General features: G+C 36.9%; 1 protein-coding gene across 3 annotated transcripts in view; it reads right to left on the bottom strand.

The window, feature by feature from the left end:
* Positions 1 to 1,791: 1,791 nt before the first annotated feature.
* CDH11 (cadherin 11) overlaps positions 1,792 to 23,686 on the bottom strand; it is a 104,720-nt gene continuing 82,825 nt past the window's right edge. For 2 of the 3 annotated variants that reach the window (XM_073307968.2, XM_073307969.2), the window contains exons 7-13: positions 21,073 to 21,260; positions 15,096 to 15,349; positions 13,970 to 14,106; positions 13,653 to 13,774; positions 12,676 to 12,793; positions 4,099 to 4,350; positions 1,792 to 3,056 (exon numbers count right to left, since the gene is read on the bottom strand). In XM_073307968.2, coding sequence (XP_073164069.1) covers positions 2,560 to 3,056; positions 4,099 to 4,350; positions 12,676 to 12,793; positions 13,653 to 13,774; positions 13,970 to 14,106; positions 15,096 to 15,349; positions 21,073 to 21,260 — 1,568 coding nt within the window. In that variant the 3' untranslated portion in view covers positions 1,792 to 2,559. Of the gene's footprint in view, positions 3,057 to 4,098; positions 4,351 to 12,675; positions 12,794 to 13,652; positions 13,775 to 13,969; positions 14,107 to 15,095; positions 15,350 to 16,056; positions 16,281 to 21,072; positions 21,261 to 23,686 lie in introns of those variants that run through there. The other variant, XM_073307971.2, reaches the window with a different exon arrangement.

Genomic DNA, 23,686 nt, shown 5'->3' with positions numbered 1-23,686 from the left:
TTTTCAAGGAAAAAAACCATTTGTGGAAGTTCTGCAACTGTTAGTTAATTAAACACCATTCCCAGAATGCTATAGGTAGCATCAGTTTACTAATAAAGAACTATGCTAATTTTATATTCACTCAGAGAGGTGGGGGAAGAGGCCAAATGAAAAAGGACAAAAATCATCAGGGAAAGAAAATTTATTTCCAAGCTTCTAAGAGAGAGCTACAAACAACAAAGACTAAAAACCAAACACTTAAAACTATTTTTTAAAAAATTAGTTGACAATGTCCTTTTAAAAAAAAATTAAACATAAATGTAGAAAATGCAGTTGTTAATTCTAAAACTTGCCCAATAGTGAAATAAAAACACCAATGATAAGGATGGAAACTCACCAGTAGTTTTATTTTTTTCTATGTTAATTTGTAAATTGTTATTTTTATTATTAATTATTATTATAATTATTTAAATTTATGTTGGAGAAATGTGCAAATCTAGCAAAATATTCTTTGGATTATAAACATAGAAAAATCAACAAAATTAACAACTAAGGAAATCTGAACGAAGTTAAGAAGTAATAAACTATGGAATTATATAGATATGCATATAATAAAGTGAAATATTACAATAAAACATTGTAAGTGAATTTGCTTCTTCAGCAAACTAAAATAGGGTTATAGTGGGAAAAGTGAATATTTTATGAATATATGCCTGAAAATATATATATTTTTTGAATTTTTAATAGTTAGATTTAAATTTAACTACATATTGGGATTTCAGGTAAGGAATACATCAAAAGAAAAAGATTTCCTCTAAGGTTATGCAGTTTGGTACCTGACTGCAATTCAAGGATGGGATTTCTAAAATTAAAGATGGAAAAATTTATATCATTGCTATTTATTGCCTCTTCTTATATTGCAGTTGCTGATCGCTGACCCTTACCAGCAAACTATATTAAATTTAGCAGAATTACAGCTGCACACAGATGTTGAAAATGTTGATGCACAGAACATATTTTGGTCCCTGGCCCATTCCAAACTAATATAAAAAAGGTTATAGATTAATTTTACTAGATTAAAAACATATATTACAAAGACCGACTCTGAAAGTACTCAAGATTTTGCTTATTAAAATTAAAATATCTTGTTAGCTGTAGATTAGGCAATTCTACTGACATAAACTAAAAACATTTCTAAACACCAGAACCATAATTAATGTTCAGGTAAGGTAATTGTCAGGTAGAACAGTCTTTAGGGAATTCCTAGCTAAAGTGGGTCAGATTTAAGTCTTTTGCAACTCGCAGAGTTTAGTAAAGATATTATAATTAACAAGTGTGGAATATACTGTAAGTACAGTGTACTCCTGTTCATGTATGAAGTTGTTTCTGAGATCCATGGACTTTCTGGGCTATAAGATAAATGCATATTACATGGGAAATATTTAAAAGGATTAAATGTAATTTACTCCCAGAGTAAGAATAACTTTGTATGAAAGGTGTTACTGTACTCTGGGAGCAGCCACAAGCTGTAGATAGAGAGGGTATAAAATGTTCACCAGACAGTACAGATGCTTATCTAAAAACATTCGTAAAACATCTTTGATTTTAAATAATCACTTAACAAGGCAATAAACCAACTACAAACACATAATAAATAGGGCTATTAAAAGGTCACAATTGTAGTAAATTAGTCAGAACTATAAATGGAACATTAGAAACACTACATGTTTTCTTAAATGCTTAATAACCAAAACAAGAATTAAAAAAAGAATCATTTTATTTCAAAGTCTGCTTCTTATATTGAAGCACATATTAAAGCAACAGTACAATGTTCATAAAATATAAGTGTGATGCTGTAACATTTCTTACATGTCAGAATACTGATATTTGTATGTATACTAAAATAAGAACTTTAAAATTGTACAAATAGATACATTAAAAATGACATAGAAATAGGGCGCCTCCCACTGCAACAAGACAGAGTTTTATATCTGGCACGTATTAGTTCAAGATGAAAGTATAAGCAAAAAGTTTTACAAGAATCAGCAGTAACAAGTTTGATGCTCAAGAGACATTATAATTGTACATTGTACTGTACATACATCATATGGGCTTAAGCTGGCTGAATATTATATATTTCAAGTTTAAAAATGCACTACATATACGAGTGTCCATAGTTTAAGGCGAAATTACAGCTCAGAACTGTTATCTTTTTTCTAATGTGTGGAAGCTTCTTTGACATAAAAGATTTAGATGTTCATAATACATAAAAGATTTCCCTCATTTGTAGGTTCACTTTTAGAATTTTCCTTCCCTTAAATATTTTGTACTTCATAAGTGGTTTTTTTTCTCTAGTGAAGTTGATAACCAACTTCTATATTTGCCTTTTGTAAGAAAAGGTACTTCACAGTATTTACCACTTTTATGTCCTTTTCATTATTATTAAAGGAATCCTCTTTGTCAAACTTAAATGTTTAAATGAGCCTTTTCTTGATTTTTAAAAAAATACCTGCTTACATTTCTTCTGTATTCTTCAAAACATCAGACACAGTTCTTAAGGCCAAATTTGTAACTTTATTGTTAAGAATCATCATCAAAAGTGTCTTTGGAACCATACAAGTCTGCTAGTTTCTTAAAGCGAGGTCCCCAGTTTTGTAGATAGTCATAGTCCAAATCAGAATCTGTTGTCGCTGACTCTAACGAGCTAAGTGAACCAGCCACTGAGCCTCTTCCTTCATAGCCATAGATCTGAATAGAGTCATAAGGAGGAGCAGTTGGATCATTATCAGCCTCTTGTATTCTTGTGTTGATGAAATCATCAACATCAACGCTATTAGGAGCTGGCCGAAGCCCTGGTCTTGGCATATACTGATACTCGGGTTTTATGTCTTTACGAGGAATAAACCCATTGATGCCATCAGGGTTCTGTAAAGTAGCAATGTCGAAGGCTTCAGTGTCTTCCTCTCCACCACCTTCATCATCATAAGTTATAATGTTCTCTCTGACATCTTCTTCTTCAAAAACAATTAAAGGTTCTTTCTTCTGCCTTTTCAGTGTTACAAATAACACTACAATGACTACAGAAAAATAAAGGATATAAGTTAGGTTAATTTCCAAGCAAAGTCTACTTTTATAAATGATTTTTCTCTAACGAGAAAGATCACTCATTGACTAAAGCATATCACATTCTTGTCATAATTATTACACTTATTATTAGCTACTCTTGATGGCTATGAGACACAAAGTTTGGGATATTTCCCTAGATCTGAGGGGTTTCAGTTCCAAAGTTTTGGACCAGGCCCATTTGTTGCTGGGTACCAGTGCTTATTACATGATTACTTTAAGTCTTTGATTTGGGTACCACACTGATGGACTCCTAGTCTGCACGGATCTCAGACCACAGATCTGTGACTGTATGGGAAAGCCAACTATTCAGAAGAAAGGTGGTCCTGCGTGAGAGATGAAGCCCAATCAGCTGCATGACTGCCAGGTAGAAATGAACCTTTGATATCCTACAACACCCAACACTGAATTCTAATTCCACACCCTGCTGCCACAATGAAATAGGAATGATTCTAGCTCTAGATTTCAATAACTTTCCTTTGATAGCATGAATAGGTGAAGGGACAAAGGCAAACATGACCTGTTCTCTGTCACTCATTTTTTTAAAAAGTAAATGTTGCCTTGTAGAGTCATCTAGTGATTTATATAGATACTTTGAAATACTCAGGACATTTATGGTGCTTTACAGCTCTTCTCTCAATGGCAGGTCTTCTAAGTCATCAGTTTGTCTTTACTTCCCCTTCAACACTAGGGATGTTAAAGGCAAAGAGCTGGCGTGAATTACTATTCTAGGCTGACCTCAATAAGCAATGTATCATTCAGCAAAGGGCACGAAACCAAAAACTTTGTGTCATGGAGTTAGTATCACTCTCTCAAGCTGTTATATACAGTACTTTACCTGGGCTTACTCAGGGTCTCAGCTCTAGTGAAAGGAAAGTGAAGAATACTAAATAAGTTCATCTTTATGAGGAAACATATAGTATGTCAAATGTGGCCAAGTTAGGGTTAACATTCAATATAATCAAAAGCAGATAAATAGGTAGGGAATTTCCTTACCTAACAAAATCACAATGCAAGCGAGAATGGCAATTAAAGCTCCAGTGCTAAGTCCCGCATTGAGGATGTAAGCTTCAGCATTACATGAGAGCAAGGAACCATTGCTGTCACAGCCACAGACTCGAATAGTGAGGGTATTGGTGCTGCTCATTGGAGGGATTCCACCGTCACTTATTACAATAGGAAGAAGGTATAAATCCTGCTTTTGTCTACTAAAGCCGCCACGTCTAACAAGAATACTCACTGTATTATCTGTTTAAACAAACAAGACAATCTTTAATCACCCAATTTCTTCTCAGACTCATCTTCTTCATAAATATTGAGAAACTGCATTTTGCTACAATTGCTTTGACTGTTTTAATGCTGTATTTATATACAGTAAATTGATTGTTCCATTTCTAATGACACATGCAAAATTAAATATCATTGTTCCTATATACGGTACTGCCCTATTTATTTCAGTTATTCCAGGGTGTGATACGGAATACAAAGAGTAGAATACACACCCAGCCTTTTTTGGTTGCATTTCACATTTATTTTCCTGCTTAAATTTACTCTCATTTACAATTTCTGTATATCTGTGTTCACCTTTTAATGGTCTATCATAAGGGAACAGAGCGCCAAAAGGAAAATCAAACCATTTACTTATAAGGCAAGAGCATTTATGAGAATTTAAAAGAGGTTGCAGATACTGCTGAATGCTTAGATTATTAGGAACATATACATCAGCAATTCACATGTTTTCTGCAACAGTGAGTACTTGCTAAAAACAGCATTCATGACCAAAAAAAAAAAAAAAAAAGGATCCGATCATACAAACAATTACTGCTGGCCGTGGTGCTCAGTATAAAGAGTAGCCATAATAGACCCCACTGGGCAATTCACAGTACTGTGCCAAGTAGTAAACATCTGTAGAATTAGGCCTTGACATTGTACCTATGCTAATTCTGAGCCTGACCCAAAGCCAATCCGTGAACTTAGTATCAGGTCCTTTGTACTCAGGCTATCACCTTACAGAATTATAAAGATTAGATTTTTATAAAGATTTTGCCCAAAGATATTCTTATAGGAGTGCAATTCCCACTGAAATCAAAGGAATATGCACACAATATCTCATGGCAGAATTGGTCCCTGATACTCCACATGGCCATTTCACTAGAACATATTTAAGTAAACAATATTTTGACAATAAACATCTCCTCAGCACTCTGATCCCAGTAACCAGAAATCTTGAAAGTGTATATTGATATAAGATGCTTCTTAGTGTATGTGCACCATGCCTTGGGTGGCACGTGACCAAGGTTCATCACTGAATTTGGTCTACTGCTTGGATCATTAGTTTCCCCGCTTGGGCCAGGTACTGATGGGGAGTGCGACTTGATTGCTGAGCCAGGCCCCCTATAAAATGCTTGAACACACACAGTGAATTACACAATGATGCTAAAAATTAACAATTTTAAGTGGGTTTGAAGCCATACATTACACTGAAAACTTGCTTCTTACTTTCCTCTTTATCCAAGTTTTCAGTTTGGATAAGTGTTTGGATGTTTATTCAAATTCCTTAGGACAAAAAAATTAGGCAGGAGAGTATGTAGAAGGAGGCCTTATGATGAGTTTTCCAGTGTTTCCTGTTTCTGCTCAGACAGGAAATACTATGAAAAACAAGAAAAGTGCTTCTCTCTGGCATTTCTTGGGCTGCCAGACCCAGGACACTCAAAACTCAAAAACACTGAGGTGAGTGGAAGGAGAAATTTTATCCAGCTTTTTCAGATCCCCGGAAAAGTTTGGTTTGGTTAATGTTCAACTCAGCTCTCACTTTATCCAAACGTCTTCGCTTTCTGTTTCTCACTTTTCCAAAAGGAAAGAAAAATGAAAATAGGATGATTCTTTTAGTCTTCTTTTTTAATCAGGACAGGTTAGTCACCTTCTATGCCATCCATTTTGCTGCTGCTTTGGGATTCAGCAGGGTGGTACAAATCCTTTTCCTACTGAAAACTCTGCATAAATTCCAGAATAATGTGATTCATAAAACTTCTTTTAATGATCTGACCAATGTTATTTCCAGAGAAACCTGTGAATAAATTAGATCTAATGGGGCAGAATCTTGCCTCCTACATTCAAAGCCCATGCAGGGGGACATTTTGGAAAAAAAATCTCCACGAGGACTTCCCTGTGGAAATCTCACCACATTGTCCCATGTGCTGAACAATGTTTGCTGCCACCCCAAACCTGGTGGATATGCTGGAATCTGTGGGAGGTTAGGGACATATCTGGACCTAATATGGACTTCACCCCAGATCTCTGGAAATCTGACTGTATTACAAAACAGCACGATAATTTTGAATTTTGACAGTAACTGGGCGGTAATGTTTTGCTTGAGACGGAGAAGATCATAGAATCATAGACCCACAGGGATAGAAGGAACCACAAGGGTCATATAGTTTAACACTCTGCCAAGATGCAGGATTTGTTGTGTCTAAACCATCCAAGACAGATGGCTAATACGGACTCCTTTTGAAAACCTTCAGTGAAGGAGATTCCATGACTTCCCTAGGCAGTCTGTTCCCCTGTCCTACTGTTCTTACTGTTAGAAAGTTTTTCCTCAGCTTTAATCTAAATTTTCTATGCTATAGTTTGAACCCATTGCCTCTCGTCCTGCCCTCTACAAAGGAAAAAAAAATTCTCCCTCTTTTTTATGGCAGCCTTTTTAGTATTTGAAGACCACTATCATGTCCCCCATGAATCTCCTCTTCTCCAAACTAAACATACACAGCTCCTTCAGTCTTTGCTCATGCGGCTTGCATTCCATCCCTCTGATCATCTTTGTGACTCGCCCCTGGATCCTTTCCAGTTTCTCTACATCCTTTCTATACATTGGTGACCAAAATTGGACACAGTACTCCAGCTGAGGCCTAACCAGCACCGAACAGAGTGGTATTACCACCTCCTATGACTTGCACACTATGCTTGTGTTAATGCAACTCAACATTGCATTTGCCCTTTTTGCAACAGCATCACACTGTTGACTCATGTTGAGGTTGGAATCCATCAAAACTCCCAAAGTCTTCTCAGCAGTGTTGCTGCCAAGCCAGCTATCCCCCATTCTGTATTTGTACGTTTCATTTTTCTTCCCGAAGTGTAGCACCTTACATTTGTCTGTGTTGAATTTCACTTTGTTGTCTGTAGCCCAGTTATCCAATTTATAAAGATCCCTTTGACTTTAACTCTATCATCTAAAATGTTGGCAACCCCATCTATCCTTGTGTCATTTGCAAATCTAATCAGTATGCTCTCTATTCCTACATCCAGGACATTAACAAAGATACTAAACAACACCAGACCCAGAATAGATCCCTGTGGAACCCCACTTACAATCTGCTATCATTCCATTAATAGTTACTCATTGTTTATGGTTGTCTAACCAATTATGTATCCACTTAATGGTAGTTCCACCAAGCCCATATTTCTGCAGCTTTCTTTTCAGAATGTCCTGTGGGACTGTGTCAAAAGCCTTGCTAAAGTCCGTGTATATTATGTCCACCATATTGCACCTATCCACAGTTACCCTGTCAAAGAAGAAAATCATGAACAAAGACGTACAAATACAAGGTCTGATTTTTTTTAGTATTCGTAGCTTTGCTAGATACTGTTTAATCCATTTCAGAGCTCATTAGTTCTGCAAAATATTTACACTTTATCATTTTATTAGTGGCAGTGTCTGTGTAATAGTCTTAAAATTTCATGGGGTTAGAATGTGGTCATAACAATTTGCTGTCAGTTGAAATGTGGCATCCGATGTGTATCAGCCTTGTTTAACTCCTTTTTACATTTTTTAGTCTAAAAAAGTATCAACTAATATTTAGTCTAATGTACCGTATTTTCCACACTAGGAATAATAGTCCAATTCTTCTCAAGCAACCAAATAAAAGATCACAAGATGTCAGATCATCTTCATGGTGAAAGAGCTTGCAGACCGATGGATGGGGCGGGGGGAAGCAAGAGGGGGTACCTCTCCTTCAGTGGATGCAGTTGCCCCAAGATTCCAGAAACAGGACAGAAGAGACTTTAAGAGCCCTGCTTCCAACCTGAACAAATGCCAAAATGGTACCCTGAGGACAATCAAAACTCTGACAACTGATAATACCTGATTGTCTCATTACTTTTCTGATTTGATTACCTAATGCCAAGATCACAACAATTTAATTACCAAACAGATCTGCCTAACCCCAAGCAAGCCTAAATCTCCTTTCCCTAGTATGTCATAATGTGAATTGTTTAGACTTAGTTACTTCTTATTAGCAGAAAACAAACAATATTTCAGACAATTTAGGCAATCTTATGTTTTTCCATATTTGACCAGTGATCAAAAGCAAAGATTTGGAATTTGCAAATTTCATAAAAGAATTGAGTGAATGCTTAAAATAACTCAAAGATACAGTAATGCCTCATCAAAATAGTTTTCAAAACTATACTGGGAGCCACGCACTAGGGATTTAGGAAAACTCTGATGCTCTTTTAAATATTTTTTTAACAGACAAAAAGGAAAGCCACTCAAAAACACCATGTGAAATATTATGAAGTCCACTACCAGTCACTTCTTCCTCTGCTCTACTTGTGACCAACTCTAATATCCAGAAACAATATAATGTCCAAAGGAGACAACAAAACCTTAACCTCTCAGGATAAAGGTAACATATAATCCAGTGTAATAGTTTCATCCTTGCTTTTTCATCATTTTCATGCTCTTTGATTCTAAAACAGAGCCTAACTGTAATCCGAGTAAATGGTATTAGGATGAGAAACAGACGTTAAATATCCATGCCAGGTTAAAGTTGGATTCTTTACTCATTCTGCAAGAACCATATTGCAGCTGCTTGGCTGGCAATTTGAAGGACTAGAATGTGCCACAACACATTACAGAAGGAGGAAAACATCCATCCCAAATATCTTTGCAGTCCATTCTGGAACATATATGTTTTCATTTTTTCCAGTTGTTATTCTCTGGAAAATCCCTCTAGCTAGATATTACTTCAGGTGAATCGATCACCAATGCTCTTTATGAAATGGCGGGCATTCACAGATAAAATTTTACCATATCCACCAATATTTATTTTTCCATTTTTGATTTTCTTCTTTGCTTCTTGCGGTCTTACCAAAGCTTTCGAAATTTCTTTCTCCATGAAGGTAGCTGTTGCTTGGTTTCTATTATGTTGTTTATATGCACACCCAGAAATGCAAATAGTTTGATAACAGAAGCTTATTGCAGAGTGAGCATTGCGAGTGCTGCACCAGAGGTGAAAGTGTTGACAGAGCAGGGAAGACCAAACAGACTTCTGGTTGTAATTGCCTAGAATCTGTATCAGGCAGTGATTATTACTGAGTAAAATTCCATGGTAAGAAACAAAGGAGAATTGCACTGGAGCCCATGTCTATTACTGAGGGCCTCAAAACCCATTGATCAGACATGTGGCACTGAAGATCAGAGCATGTTGCCATTGAAATAAAAGGGAGGTAGCCACCTCCTTCTGTGGCAGCAGAACTGGACCATGAGTCTTCCAAAAGTCGTATCTTATATTTGTACATTCCAGAACATTATATCCCATCAGTGGCAAGCATTAAGAGGAAATTCCCCCACGTCTAAAGGGCCCAACATAAGGCCAATGCACCAGTTTCAGACCAGCTGGCTTTGTGCTTGACTCTGCACAGGGTGAAACTCTGCTTAACAGTACCTCAATGCAGGATGGAGCTGGGATTAAAATAAGGAAACACGTCTATTAATAATCTGTCACTTTTTTTTCTTTTTAAAATATCACGGACTGGCTACTGCTCTTTTTGAAGTCAATTTCTAAACACACACTGACTTCAGCGGAAGTAGGATTGGCCACCAAACATATACACAGTCTGGGAAAATAAAGTATTGTTTATTTACATGGTATAATATAAGTAAACACTCAGAGCAAAAGTAATTTGATGCTGTATCACAGCATGAGATACCCCATTATCTCATGTTTTCTATGGAAAATAGCCTGAGCTGAAAAACTTGGTAACACAGAAGGCTTTTAATGGGATGTAGAATGTGATTACTTTTTTCTGGATTACTGCAATATGTAATTACTTTTTGGAGTCAGTAGAAAGAAACTGTATTAAACGATAATTATAGGACTGTATTCACTTTAAAGTTCTGTGATAGACCTAAACATTGGAGTTTTCATTAACTGTTCTCCAAAGTTAATAAAGCCATTTTTTCTTTGAAACTAGCAATTCCCTGTGAAAGAGGTGGCATGATACAAAGATTACTCTGATTTACAAATGAAAAAAGAAATTTTAAATGATTACATAAGTTATTTGACTTGCAAATTGTAACACACTCTGAAAAGGTTTACTATCCAGAAGTACAATTTTCAGTTTTTCACTTTCATCTCTACCTTCACCTTTTTTAATCAGAAAAGAGTTAAATTAACCATTCTGTTCAATTTGTCTTATAAAATTTACATGAATAAATTAAGGAATGTATGAAAATGATGGAGAGACAGTAAAGTATGAAAAAGTAAAATGAAGGAAGGATTTCATTATACTATGTATCCTTTCTAAAATAGAAGTATATGGACAGAGATTCAAGTGACCTAAAACATCATTGTCTTGTTGAAATAATGTATTGCAGTGGTGTCATATAAAGGTACAGTATTCAGTGGACTATCTGCATTTCCATTATAAAACCCTTATTTATCTGGGATAACTTTTTCATTAAAAGGGAAAAAAAAAGGAAAGAAAGAAAGATTACTTTGATGCTTGTAGAAATGAAGGACTAATAGAACTGGCTCAAACCAGAGACTATGCTAACTTCCTCCTGAAGCTGTTTCAATGTATCTCTGACATGGGATGCCCCTGCAATATTAGTCCTGAACCTCTCTTGAATAGACTGCAAGTTATACCAAATGGTGCCAAACTGTGTGGTGGGTTTCTGATACACACTAATATCCATTAGAGATTTAGCTGATATTACCAAATTCACTACTAATCTTAGTTTGAAGCTTGGTCTCCCAAGGTGAAAGGCTAATTCATTATCTTTCTATGCACTCTAGCCTTGGTTGATATACTGCCCCTAAAATATCTTTCATGGTGAAACATAGCCTAGAAGGAAAAGAGCACATTTTCATTTTCTTTTTATTGATTTACTTATTTTTTCTTTAAAATATATGCTTCAAACTAATTGTATGCTCTTTTTTTTCTTGCCTTTTTTAAATAAAGGAAAGTAAATACAACTTTCTATGGGGTCCTTTACCCACTTCATTTGAGTTTACAATTGCTATGTTGAGGAACCTAGATGTAGATATTCATATTACTTTAAAAAAAATGCATCAGAAATTTGGCCAGGGAGTTCTGATAGTACTCATCTTTTTATTCAGTGTTCAGAAAGGAAGAAATCATGCCAAAATAATACAGGAAGTTTTGTAAATATTATAACATTTGAGATAAAAAGTTCATGTTGGATGTAAGTAATCAGACTCTGTTCTCTTTTATCCTGATGTCAATCTGGAGTAATTCTGCTCACTTCATCATTTAATCAGTGCAATTGAGATCAGAATTTGGGAAACAAGCAAGTTTCTTCTCAAGTATTAAAGCTCATTTTTAATAAACAGTTTCCTGTAAGTTTGAACAATTTTGCTTTTACAAGGAAATTACCATGTTAAAATGAATTTGCTAAATACTTATTATTACAAATGTATTATGCTCTGTGCACTATTGCAATTAAGCAATTAGCATAGAGATATTTATAGAGACTGGATGTGCCTTTGTTCTGTTTCTCTCTCCCCTCCTTCCACAACCTTCCCATGGAGTGTTTGTTAGGGGTCACATTGCTAGTCCAGGACTGATGGTGTCACACTGGGAGATTATGTGGGATTGTGGAAAGAATAGGTTACTAATATCTGGCTCCTCAGGATTTCTCTCATCTTATTGTGGCTAATGTGGATACAAAAACATCCCACATTTTGTGCATTGGAGGTTGGAAGTAGAAGCTGGATTTTGTGACTGGTCCTCATCTAGATAATGAATCAGACTGAAAAACTGGATCTGCACTCCCCTCCCCCCAGACAAGCTTGCAGTGGCAGGGTTTTTACTCATATTTAAAGCCCAAGACATCCACAAATTGACAAACACAACTGAATCCAAAACATCAACCCATACCCTCCCCCACAACTGAACCTAGGGCCCATGCCGAGCCCAGTATGGGTCACAGTGAATTCCTAAAGTTGTGGACTACCTATTACCTTTAACTAAGTAGAATTGTGAATCTTCTGTTTATTGCTTGTTCTTGTGGCTGTAATGCCAATGCATTTATCATATAAAGTATCATGTAATTTTACAAAATATGTTTATGAATCTGAAGGCCAGTGAACATGCACTAAATTATTCCAAAGAATGTCTCTATCAGTTATATTTTCTGCTTTTTTTGCAAAACTCTCAAAAGCAGTCAGTCACAGTTAATGAAAATACTGCTCTATAAAATTATAATACCCTTATGTTTTCTACTTTCGCTGCTCTGAACACTAATATATGGCGAACCTTGATACAAACCTCTGTTGTCTCTGAGCGTAAAATTTGGATTGTGAACAATTTCAGGTGGCAAACTGAAGATAAATCTTGGTCCATTGGCTGCATCATCCTTGTCATCAGCAGTAATTGTAATAAATGGCTGTAAAAGAAAGGTAGCTTGTAAACAAATATGCCTTTGTTTGGTACATAATATATTGCATTCAAATATGTTTTTTTTCAATATTGTTAATTTTGAGAGCCAAAGGGAAAAGAAAGAAAAAAACATCATTTATTCTCATAAATATACAATGGGTATAAAGCTCAAACAGACAACTATTTCTGTTACTATATTTAGTCAATGCAAATGTTTATATATATATATATATATATATATATATATATACATAAACACACATATATATACATATATATTGAGCTCAAATGTGGGCAGGTCTGAGGAAACAGCATAACCTCATTCTCCCACCCTCCCCCAAACTGGAAACATATAGACAACAAAAGTAGTGTTAATAAAATAACTGATACTCCTAATTTGAGGTAATCCTTTGCACAAGCTACTCCTAGCAGTAGAAATAATCTGCACTAGGATAATACATACACAGGGTATGAATGGATACATTTGTGGGCTACACCTTGTAAGCACCACTCTATGCTTCCTGTCATAGAAGACAGAGTGTCTCTCCAATATTTGACGTGTGCCCATGATTGCAAAAACTAACTTCTACCCTTGCTTCTACTGTAAGTTTGCTGGTATACACCTGTGGCCATGGCCAGCCAAAACTCAAACCTTGAAATGTAGTGTGTGTGTATATGCGTGCACCCACACATTAATTTATTTCAATTTTGATGTCAAATACAAAGAAGTGCCTCTCTAGTTGCCCTAGGCACCTTTGCCCAAACTTAAAAATAGCAACCCAGCTTCCAACTTCCATACAAAACTGAGCTCCAACCCAGGAATAAAGAACTTCCCCTATCAGGGGAATGTAACAAACAGAGGATACCTGGTTGCTCTGAGCATTTTCACAAATAAATGCTTCATAGGTTGATGCAAATTTTGGAGCATTGTCATTGACATCAAGGACCTTAATTGCTACAGGAACTTTGACTTTCTGATATTCTTTGTCTATAAGAATAAGTGAAAAACAAAACAAAATGGAGACAAAACAAAGCTGTAATATTTTTATTAAAGTTAAAAAAAGAAACAACCAAAAACAAATTATTCCTGTTTTTTATTATTCCAGCTGTTATACCCCACATAAACAATGTGAGGAGTATAGTATTTATATCACCGAGTTGAAATCCTCTGAGGAATACTTACGGACTTCATTTGCACAGACAGAGATGTTATGCCAAGCAATTTCTTCCCTATCCAGAGTTTTTATGGTCTTAATGTAACCATCTTCTAGATTGATACTAAAATATCTTTCAAGGTCAGTGTGACGATCAATTGAATACCTTGAAGGAGATGAAAATTGGGTATTAGACAAAAGAATTACTTTGCAGCCTGATGTTTCAGTGTTTGTTCAATGGTATATTTTCATATTATGTTAATATAGTTTTTCAGTAGCATGTTTGCAAGATGGACATATTGATGGAATTTATCAAGCAACTTTTTAATGGAAATATATTTCCATTATTTATTAATATCTATGTAGCAGAGGCATTTTGCATTCTCAAGTTCTTATATAGTATAGATAATAAAAGCATCTATTCTTTGAAGACCTTAAATGATAACCTTTGAAAAGTGTCTAAATTCCTGTAATTTGTATGGGGATATTTATATTTTCCACCTGTTCCATATTTATTTCTTTTAATTTTCAGAACACTTAGAGCATTATAGAATTTATCATTTCCTAGATTATTTAAAATTATTAATTGCTTTACTAAACGTCTCTTTATTCTTATACAACAATCTGTTTTACTATGGCTTTCAGACCTCCACTTTGCAACTATTTGGAGCATATGTTATGACAACAAAGCATTTTAAATAGCTTCATATCTTAGTTAATAGTAGCAAGATGACACCAGAAAAAACACACAGCAAATGCTACTTTATACCTCTCTCACTGTATGTGTATATATGTGTATGTGTGTGTACATATATGCAAAGACACATAGTGGTTGTCAAAAAAGTTAACAGTTGACAATAGTAACCACACTATTTCTGTTCTAACTTTATTGAAAAATTTATGTCTTTGATAATATTGCAGTAAATATACCTTGTAAATAGTGACCAATGTGAGTTGGTATGCAGACAGACATAGCTATAACAAATTGTACATTAAATATGTCCTAAACATGAGAAAATGTGCAAAATGAATAGCTATGAAAAGATACATGCAAATAAAAGAAAATAATTGACTAGGTACCATTACATCATATTAACTAAAAAGTTACCTTGTTTATCTCCATATAAACAATAGGACTATATTAATAAAGTGTACCTTATAGCATTATTTGCAGCATCAGGGTCTTTGGCATGTACTCTCCCAACAACAGCACCAGCTGCCGCGTTCTCTTGTACTTCAAGAATATAACTTGGTGCTAAAAATATGGGTGGCTCATCAGCATCCTCAACTGCTACCTTTACAGTTACAGTATCCTTGAATGGTCCATTGCTGATGAACTTAGGATCAATATGTACATTGGCTGCCTCTACCTTCAGGCTGTAGGACTTTTTGGTTTCAAAATCTAGGAGCTGTAAGAAATAAGAGGATGATGCATCAGTTGTACAGTGCCAACAACACTGAAATGTAAAAGCTAGTTCCTTAGATTGTGATAGCAGAATCCCTATAAACCAGATATGTGCATAGCACTTAATATGCAAAGACTCAAAAGTCTGAGGCCTTCAAAATGTGCTAAATACTCAAAGTGAGGCGCTACCCACTACATCTACAGAAGAGAAAAAAACTCAACATACTGGGCCAGATTCCCTCCCATGCCCTGTGCCTGTTGTACTGCTTAGGAAACCACCCACATCTCATCAGCTGGGGAGTCCTCCAGCAGCAGGGAGTCCCTGCTGCTACTCCAACTAGAGCCCCAACACAGAGAGCATGTTGGGGCAAGGAGCAGTAAGGAAGGGATGTGTCTGGAGCATGCTGCGCTCTGCCTATCCCCAGCTAGCAGGAAGTCCCTTGGGGACAGTTGGAAGGGGGCCTACTTTAGGGGAGGGGTGATCAATTATTTTTTGTCAAGGTCCAAATTTCTCAGTCAAGGTCCAGACTCAAGATAAAATAATATAATAATAATAATAATTAATAAGAAGAAGTAAATAAAAGGATTTTATGGTATGTTCAAAATCCCGCTTTGGCCCACAATCCACCTATTGACTATGCCTGCACTAGGGGCTGAATCAAAGATCCAGAACTGGCCCTTTTACTTGAGACATGCCTTCTATGTTCATACATTAAAGTCAGAGGATAGCATAGGAGGTGCTATAGTGGCCCCACACCAGCTAGGAATTTCCTCACTGTGGAAGAATCCTCCAGAAGTTGGATGTGTCGGCTTTATGGACACTGTGTGGTGGTGAGCTGGCACCCAATGGCCATAGCAAGGCTCAGGATCTGGCCCATATGAAGGAAAGAGAGGTTGATGTGAGTCATATGACATAGTGAATAAATTATGTGAGTTCAAGTTGATGATTAGTATTGTAATAGAATTACACTTGTATTTGGCATAGTGTCTTTCTAACTCATCTACTGAACAACCACTTTTCAAAAAGTAAACAGGAAATAACAATTAATGAATAAATATTATACACACAATGGTGAGGAAAGTGTGAAGATTATTCTTTCAACTTCTATAGGTCTTCCATCCAAGGATTTCTGAGCACTTTAGCAATATGAAGGGAATAAGCCTCACCACAGCCTGTGAAGTAGGAATTATTCTCCATGTTTCAGATGACTGATCCTAACTATGGTGTACCTGCAATTTGTCACTGACAGAGAGATTGCAATGCTTCAGTATCGTAAGCCAGAATATGGTTATGTCCTTAAATATCTGAGAGACTGGTGCCAACTATGGCTATCAAACTATGCTAACAGCATAGAATGGACTGCAGGCAGTGATAACATACCAGCTACTGCAATAAAAGGAGTACAAACTCAGTTATTGAAGAACTATTAAAACAATGAGCAATCAAAAAACATCACAGCAGTGCAATAACTACCAATATTCTGAGCAGTGACTGCTTCACCATCTCAAAAGCAAAGAACCATCGCCAAGAAATAGATAGGGATAACCTTTACCAACAGACCAGGAGAAGATCTGCACCTCTCCCACATGTTCAAATCAAAGAACATGGATCCCACAAACAGAGGTTAAGACCCAAAATGGGAGAACCACATCAAAATGCACAGTATCCTCCTTAGAACATGGTGAATAGATCTTAACCAGCAGAGCGAGGAAGGATGGGCCCATGGTGCGGGTGCTAGTCTGGGATTTAAGAGAATCAGGGTCAATTCCCTGTTCTACTACAGACTTTCTGTGTGAACTTGTGCTAGTCTCTTAGCATTCTGTGTATCAGTTCCCTATCTGTAAAATGAGGACAGTTGTGTTACCACAGGGTGCTCTGGGGATAATACATGGAAGACTGTGAGACACTCAGATAGCATGGTAAAAGGGGCCGTATACGTATCTAATATGCTGCTTGTCAAAAAAACCTACAGTCTTTTTATCCAAATGACAAAGACTTAATTAGACTATCAGAAATGAGGTGATAATCAGATAAAAACCACAGAAGTTGTTTGAAAAAAAATTAGAATGGTTAATTCTGAAGAGATGTTATAAACAGAAAATGACAGATACACATGTTAGCTTATATACAGTCATCTATGAGGAAAAAAGGAAATGTACATTTGTACTAAAATGTTGTCAACGCACTTCCAACGATGTCATCTGATGTATTAGAAATATACTGCATAAGTTCTGCAGCATTTGAGATCATACATGAGAGCAGAGTAGAGAATAGGATGTCTATAAGGATGCTCACTTTTGAAAAAAGTAGCGTACCAAGGTAATCAATATGTTCATATTCAGCTATCAGTATCAACCAATATTGTTATCCATATATTTAGTGACGTTAACTTTGTACCTCTCTCACTGTATGTGTATATATGTGTGTGTGTCTGTACATATATGTTTCATTATCTCAGTATGGACTATGGATATGCAAACACCCCTGACTGAGTCCTGCTTGACTGGGATCATAGAGAGACTCTTCAAGACTGGTAGGCCCAAAGCATGGGGTTAAATTCCATTAACTAGAAGGTTGGGTACAGGAATGGTGGGAAGAGGGATTTCAGATCTGCTTCCTCTCTGGCATTAGAAATAAACAGTCACGCATCAGTCTTTATGGGCCTGATCCTTTGCTAAATGCTGAGCACCTCCTGTGAGGTGATGAGCACCCTCAACTTCCACTGAAGGTAGCAGGAGTTGAGAGCACTCAGCAAATCACAGGACTGTTCCTCACATCACAGGAGTGAGCCCTATACATTTTGTATTGGCTTGAGAGACAGGAAATTGTATACATAAATAAAACAGGGTGTTGATTTATTTGCGTTTTGTGTGTGTGTGCTTGTTTGTTTGATTACAGGTTTGCACTTTGTGATGCAGTATTATGACAGTGTTGCTGTACTAGAGGTTAACTGATTTTCTAACAAGTGCATACTCTTGTTATAGCTGAGACTTTATTGTGCTGGCACTTCTGTGTCATGGCAATATTTAGAAGAGCCCCTTCTCCCTGATCAATGTACCCATTTTGGGAAAAGTTCCAGGGTGAAGGAATGTTACTCAAGTCCCTCATGAAATTGACCTACGATTGGGTCAGAGGTAAGAAATATTCTGTAGATAACTGCTCAATTCTTCCTACACAAAGCAGACATTTGGGGTTTGATCTAGCACAGCATAGGTGCACGGTGAAGAAAACAAAAGGTGAAAAGCAAAACAGGGAGTTCATGGAATATGATCCCCAACTAATGAGATGCTGCTTCTTGTCCCCCCACCCCCCGCTCCCAAGTAAAGTAGCAAAGTGCCTCATGAACGCAGAGGATCACACTTAAGCCCATATCGCCTCAAAAATGCCCATTGTCCACACACACCACACCCCAATTTTACCCTTTGTTTTGAGAATAAAAGAGTGAGTAAATAAGGGACTTCAGACTTCATACCCTAGAGTGAAGAGGAATGTGCGTGGTATTTACCAGTATTGTTGAAGCCATGTAGGTTCCAGGACATTAGAGAGACAAGGTGGGTGAGAGTAATATCTTTTGTTGGACCAACTTCTGTTGGTGAGCGAGAGAGGCTTTCGAGCTTACACAGAGCTCTGACCTGAAGAAGAGCTCTATGTAAGGTCAAAAGCTTGTCACTCTCACCAACAGAAGTTGGTCCAATAAAAGACGTTACCTCACCCACCTTGTGTCCTTAGTGTTTAGCCTCACTTGTGCACGTGCACAGTCTCCTCTTACCCATGTGTTGGAGGAGAGCAATGATGCCATGGTCCATATTTGAGACCTCACTCTCATTGGTAATGTAGTGGGCACAGAAAATGACCTGGGGTTATCTAGGTATAAATTAAAACTACAGGGAGTGTTTGCTAGGTTTGGGTGTTGTGCAAGGATTTGTTACTAATGAAGTTGAGGCTGTTGCATTTCATCATGACTTGCTATCAGGTGTTCATTGTTCTATGTGCAGTGGCATCAGCAATGTAATACAAGGAAACTGTTTTTGAATTGTGGGCACAAGCCATTTGAAATTATCTTAGCTAGTCAAATGGCAGAATCCCTTGATGGGAATATAACATTTTTCTATTTCACTTTCTATTCTTACTTGCACACCACTTTATCCTTTTCTTTCTATCTAGGTAGAATGAGAGGGAAGCAATATTGATATTTTAAATGATTTCTTTTAACAGAAATACAGGCAAATCCTTGATACTTTGCACATTATCTTAAAATTCTTATGACACTACCAACTTGAAAATGAATGCTTGATTAAAACAACTAAAGCAATCATTTATTTCTGCAGTAATTCTCAGTATGCTTTGAAGAGTGAAAGGTATTGATTTCTCAAGTGGTAGATCAGTACAGAATGCTGTTAAAGAATATATAATAATTTCTTCACTTTATATTAATAAACCCACTATAGAGGTTTTTTGTAGTACTGCTTTCCATTCAGTTACTTCTTTCCATTTTGGCTCTAGGCATTATCAGAGAACACTAAAATGGGAGCTCAGAGTTAATCACAGCTTCATAACCAAAATTATATACAATTGCATTTACCATAATTTTAACATGAACAGTAATCTATTGACAGGTTTCAGAGTAACAGCCGTGTTAGTCTGTATTCGCAAAAAGAAAAGGAGTACTTGTGGCACCTTAGAGACTAACCAATTTATTTGAGCATAAGCTTTTGTGAGCTACAGCTCACTTCATTGGATGCATACTGTGGAAACTGCAGAAGACATTATATACACAGGTTTCAGAGTAACAGCCGTGTTAGTCTGTATTCGCAAAAAGAAAAGGAGTACTTGTGGCACCTTAGAGACTAACCAATTTATTTGAGCGTGTAGCTCACGAAAGCTCATGCTCAAATAAATTGGTTAGTCTCTAAGGTGCCACAAGTACTCCTTTTCTTTTTATTATATACACAGAGACCATGAAACAATACCTCCTCCCACCCCACTCTTCTGCTGGTAATAGCTTATCTAAAGTGATCACTCTCCTTACAATGTGTATGATAATCAAGTTGGGCCATTTCCAGCACAAATCCAGGTTTTCTACCCCCCCACCCCCATACACACACAAACTCACTCTCCTGCTGGTAATAGCTCATCCAAAGTGACCACTCTCCCTACAATGTGCATGATAATCAAGGTGGGCCATTTCCAGCACAAATCCAGGTTTTCTACCCCCCTCACCCCCAAACTCACTCTCCTGCTGGTAATAGCTCATCCAAAGTGACCACTCTCCCTACAATGTGCATGATAATCAAGGTGGGCCATTTCCAGCATAAATCCAAGTTTAACCAGAACATCTGGGGGGGGAGTAGGAAAAAACAAGGGGAAATAGGCTACCTTGCATAATGACTTAGCCACTCCCAGTCTCTATTTAAGCCTAAATTAATAGTATCCAATTTGCAAATGAATTCCAATTCAGCAGTTTCTCGCTGGAGTCTGGATTTGAAGTTTTTTTGTTGTAAGATAGCGACCTTCATGTCTGTGATTGCGTGACCAGAGAGATTGAAGTGTTCTCCGACTGGTTTATGAATGTTATAATTCTTGACATCTGATTTGTGTCCATTTATTCTTTTACATAGAGAAATCTATTGAGTATCTAGATAATCTATTGGTATTGTATCTTCTGTGATAAAGAAAATGAAGTATGTTGTGTATATTAATAGGCTTGAAAGGACAGGAGTGCTCACCTTCTTAAGCTTCACAACACCTTCCTGAGTCTCATAATCTGTTGTAATTTCAAACATTTCCACACCATCTCCATCAATGATGCTGTAAGTCACTAAGCCATTTTCTCCAATATCTGGATCTTTGGCCTTCAGTCGTCCTACTTCTTCTCCTGGAATGGATGCTTCTGATATTGACATCTGGTACACACCTAGGCAAAAAGCATTCAGTTGTAATTACACAGTTTACTTCTTAAAGTATTTGTATTATTACCTGTTTCATTTATACATGTAAAAATAGCAGAGCAAATGTTTAAACTTTCAAATTATCCACATGCAGTAATAGAGTTATCCATAGAAGGAATGGTTATATTATAAAGGTCTAGGTTACTTTGAGATTGAGGTCGTTAGTGAAATCTGCGGTCATGTTGCTAATCTGTATAAAATTACCTTCCCAATTACTACCTTCACCTCTAGTGTGCTAGCAGGAGTTAAAAGGCCAACTGATCATACAATCAGAATGCAAAATTATTGTGACATCAAGGTTATAATTCATACTGGAGATGTTATTACAAAAATCTAGAGAAAATTACATTTCAAATGATTCATGGTATGAACTTCAACTGCGACAAGCCTAGGAGGGTAACTGCCATTCATTCAAAAGCCACAAATTATAGAACAGGAACTGGATAAAATCTTACTGCTGTGGCACTTAAAAGAATAAATCTGCTGCTTTCCATGGTTCTCACTTGGAACATGAAATTGCATTCACTGCAAAGTAGTGAAATTTAGCACAATTCAGTACACGCCCGACTATGTGGGGCCCAAGTACAGATCCATAGAGGGGAGAACAACAGGAAAATTCCCACCCTAACTCAGGGACTATCCCCTCTATGGGTCCCAGTGCCACAAATGGCTGGAAAGGGTGAGGATGGTGCAGCGTAAGCAATGTTCCTGTGCACCAGGAGGCTCCAAGCAATATCCTGTCTCCTGAGGCACAGTCCTCCTGCAGCTTCTTACACAATGCAAATCTCTGGGTGCCTTCCAACACAAGCCAGAGTTTAAATAACATAGCCTGCCCCTAAATACCGATTAACAACTTTGGAATTCTTTACATTACCGATAGCATGAACAAACCCAGGAAAGCATACAGCCAGCAAGATAAAATATAATGGGGTAAATCTAACTCCCACCCTCAAATATCATTTGAGGAACATCAGTGGAGGTATACCAGGTGTGGACTTGCTTCAGTCATTGTAAGCACAATAGCATATATGATAGAAATGAAACACTAACTCCAGTCACAAACAAGCCTAAATTAAAGCAGGTTTCACAATAACAGTTCAATCTATTGACAGAAGGTCACTTGGACCTCAAATGAATGCAATGTGTTAAACTGTTAGACTTCTGCAAATCTAACATCTTTCTTTTCTTACTGGACAAGTGAAACTTTTTTTTTAAAAATACAATTCAGCGCAGTTTGTCCTACATGGTAGAAAATCCCCTCCAGGATAGGGGTAATTTTAAGGCTCCATGCCTGGGCTTCCATCCAGTTCCAAAATTTGAATGAGCTAAAATAAACAACTAAATAAGATGAAAATATATCTGAAAACCAAATAGCTACCCTGGCAACTAAAAACTAACACACTTTACTTGTAGTAACTAGCATTATTTGTCACCAATCAGAAAATTTAATTGAGCTAAATTTTATTTGATCTGCCACCTGTGAATATAACTATTCACAAGGGAGTAAAGGTACAATCCTACAATCTTTAGCTACGTGAACAGTCCTGACTTCAGTAGGACTATACATACAAGTGAAGGATGCAGCATCAGGCCCTAAAATTGAAAGAATACATGAAATAGAAAGTGATCCTCACTCAGCTCCAGGGCTGTCAAAGAGCTGAAAGAGCATACCCATGAGTTGTTAGCAGGATGTGCAGTGCTCTTTCATCTGTGGCCAAGGAAAGCACCTCTTGCCTGACAAATACCTTAAACAGCGTAGGGTGCAGCTGAGGTAAAAAGATCAAATAGATCATCTGCCATTCACCCATATTTATCAATAGACAGAAGTGGACTTGCACAGTTAGAAATGACTATCATAAACTACAACTTGGAAATAGCTATGAATAGAGAGAACTGTATAAGGGAAAGCCACATTGGCTCTTCTTTAGAACAGTGTTAGTCTCACTGCAAGAGCCTACAAGTGGGTGTAGACCAAGGTACTGTGGAAACCCCATATATATTGTACATCTCCAAAAACAGAATAAACTGCTGACACACAGTGGAGGTGAGAATTTGAAGATCTGTTCTTGTAACTCCTCCTGGTTCTCCATCAGATTTTTGACAGACTCTCAAAGATTTTTTTTCTGGTAATGTTGTTATAGTCTGAACAGAATGTGAAACGGAGCTTGCTTTTTCTGAGCAGGCTTTTGTACATCTGCAGTGTTAAAAATTCAAGTTGGAAAACACTTATTAAGTAATCTTAATCCATCATTGCCGCAGTGCAAGTCTTTCCCCTAAAATATATTTTCAAGGACTTTCTCCAGCCTAGTTTTAACTGTCTCAATTACAGGGACTTCACTTCCATAAAAGTCTAGACAACATCACATTGATCTCACCATAGGTACGTTTATAA

Source organism: Lepidochelys kempii, chromosome 12 (genome assembly GCF_965140285.1).
Source record: "Lepidochelys kempii isolate rLepKem1 chromosome 12, rLepKem1.hap1, whole genome shotgun sequence".
NCBI classification, from domain to species: Eukaryota; Metazoa; Chordata; order Testudines; family Cheloniidae; genus Lepidochelys; species Lepidochelys kempii.
This window is presented reverse-complemented; position numbering and strand designations above follow the sequence as displayed.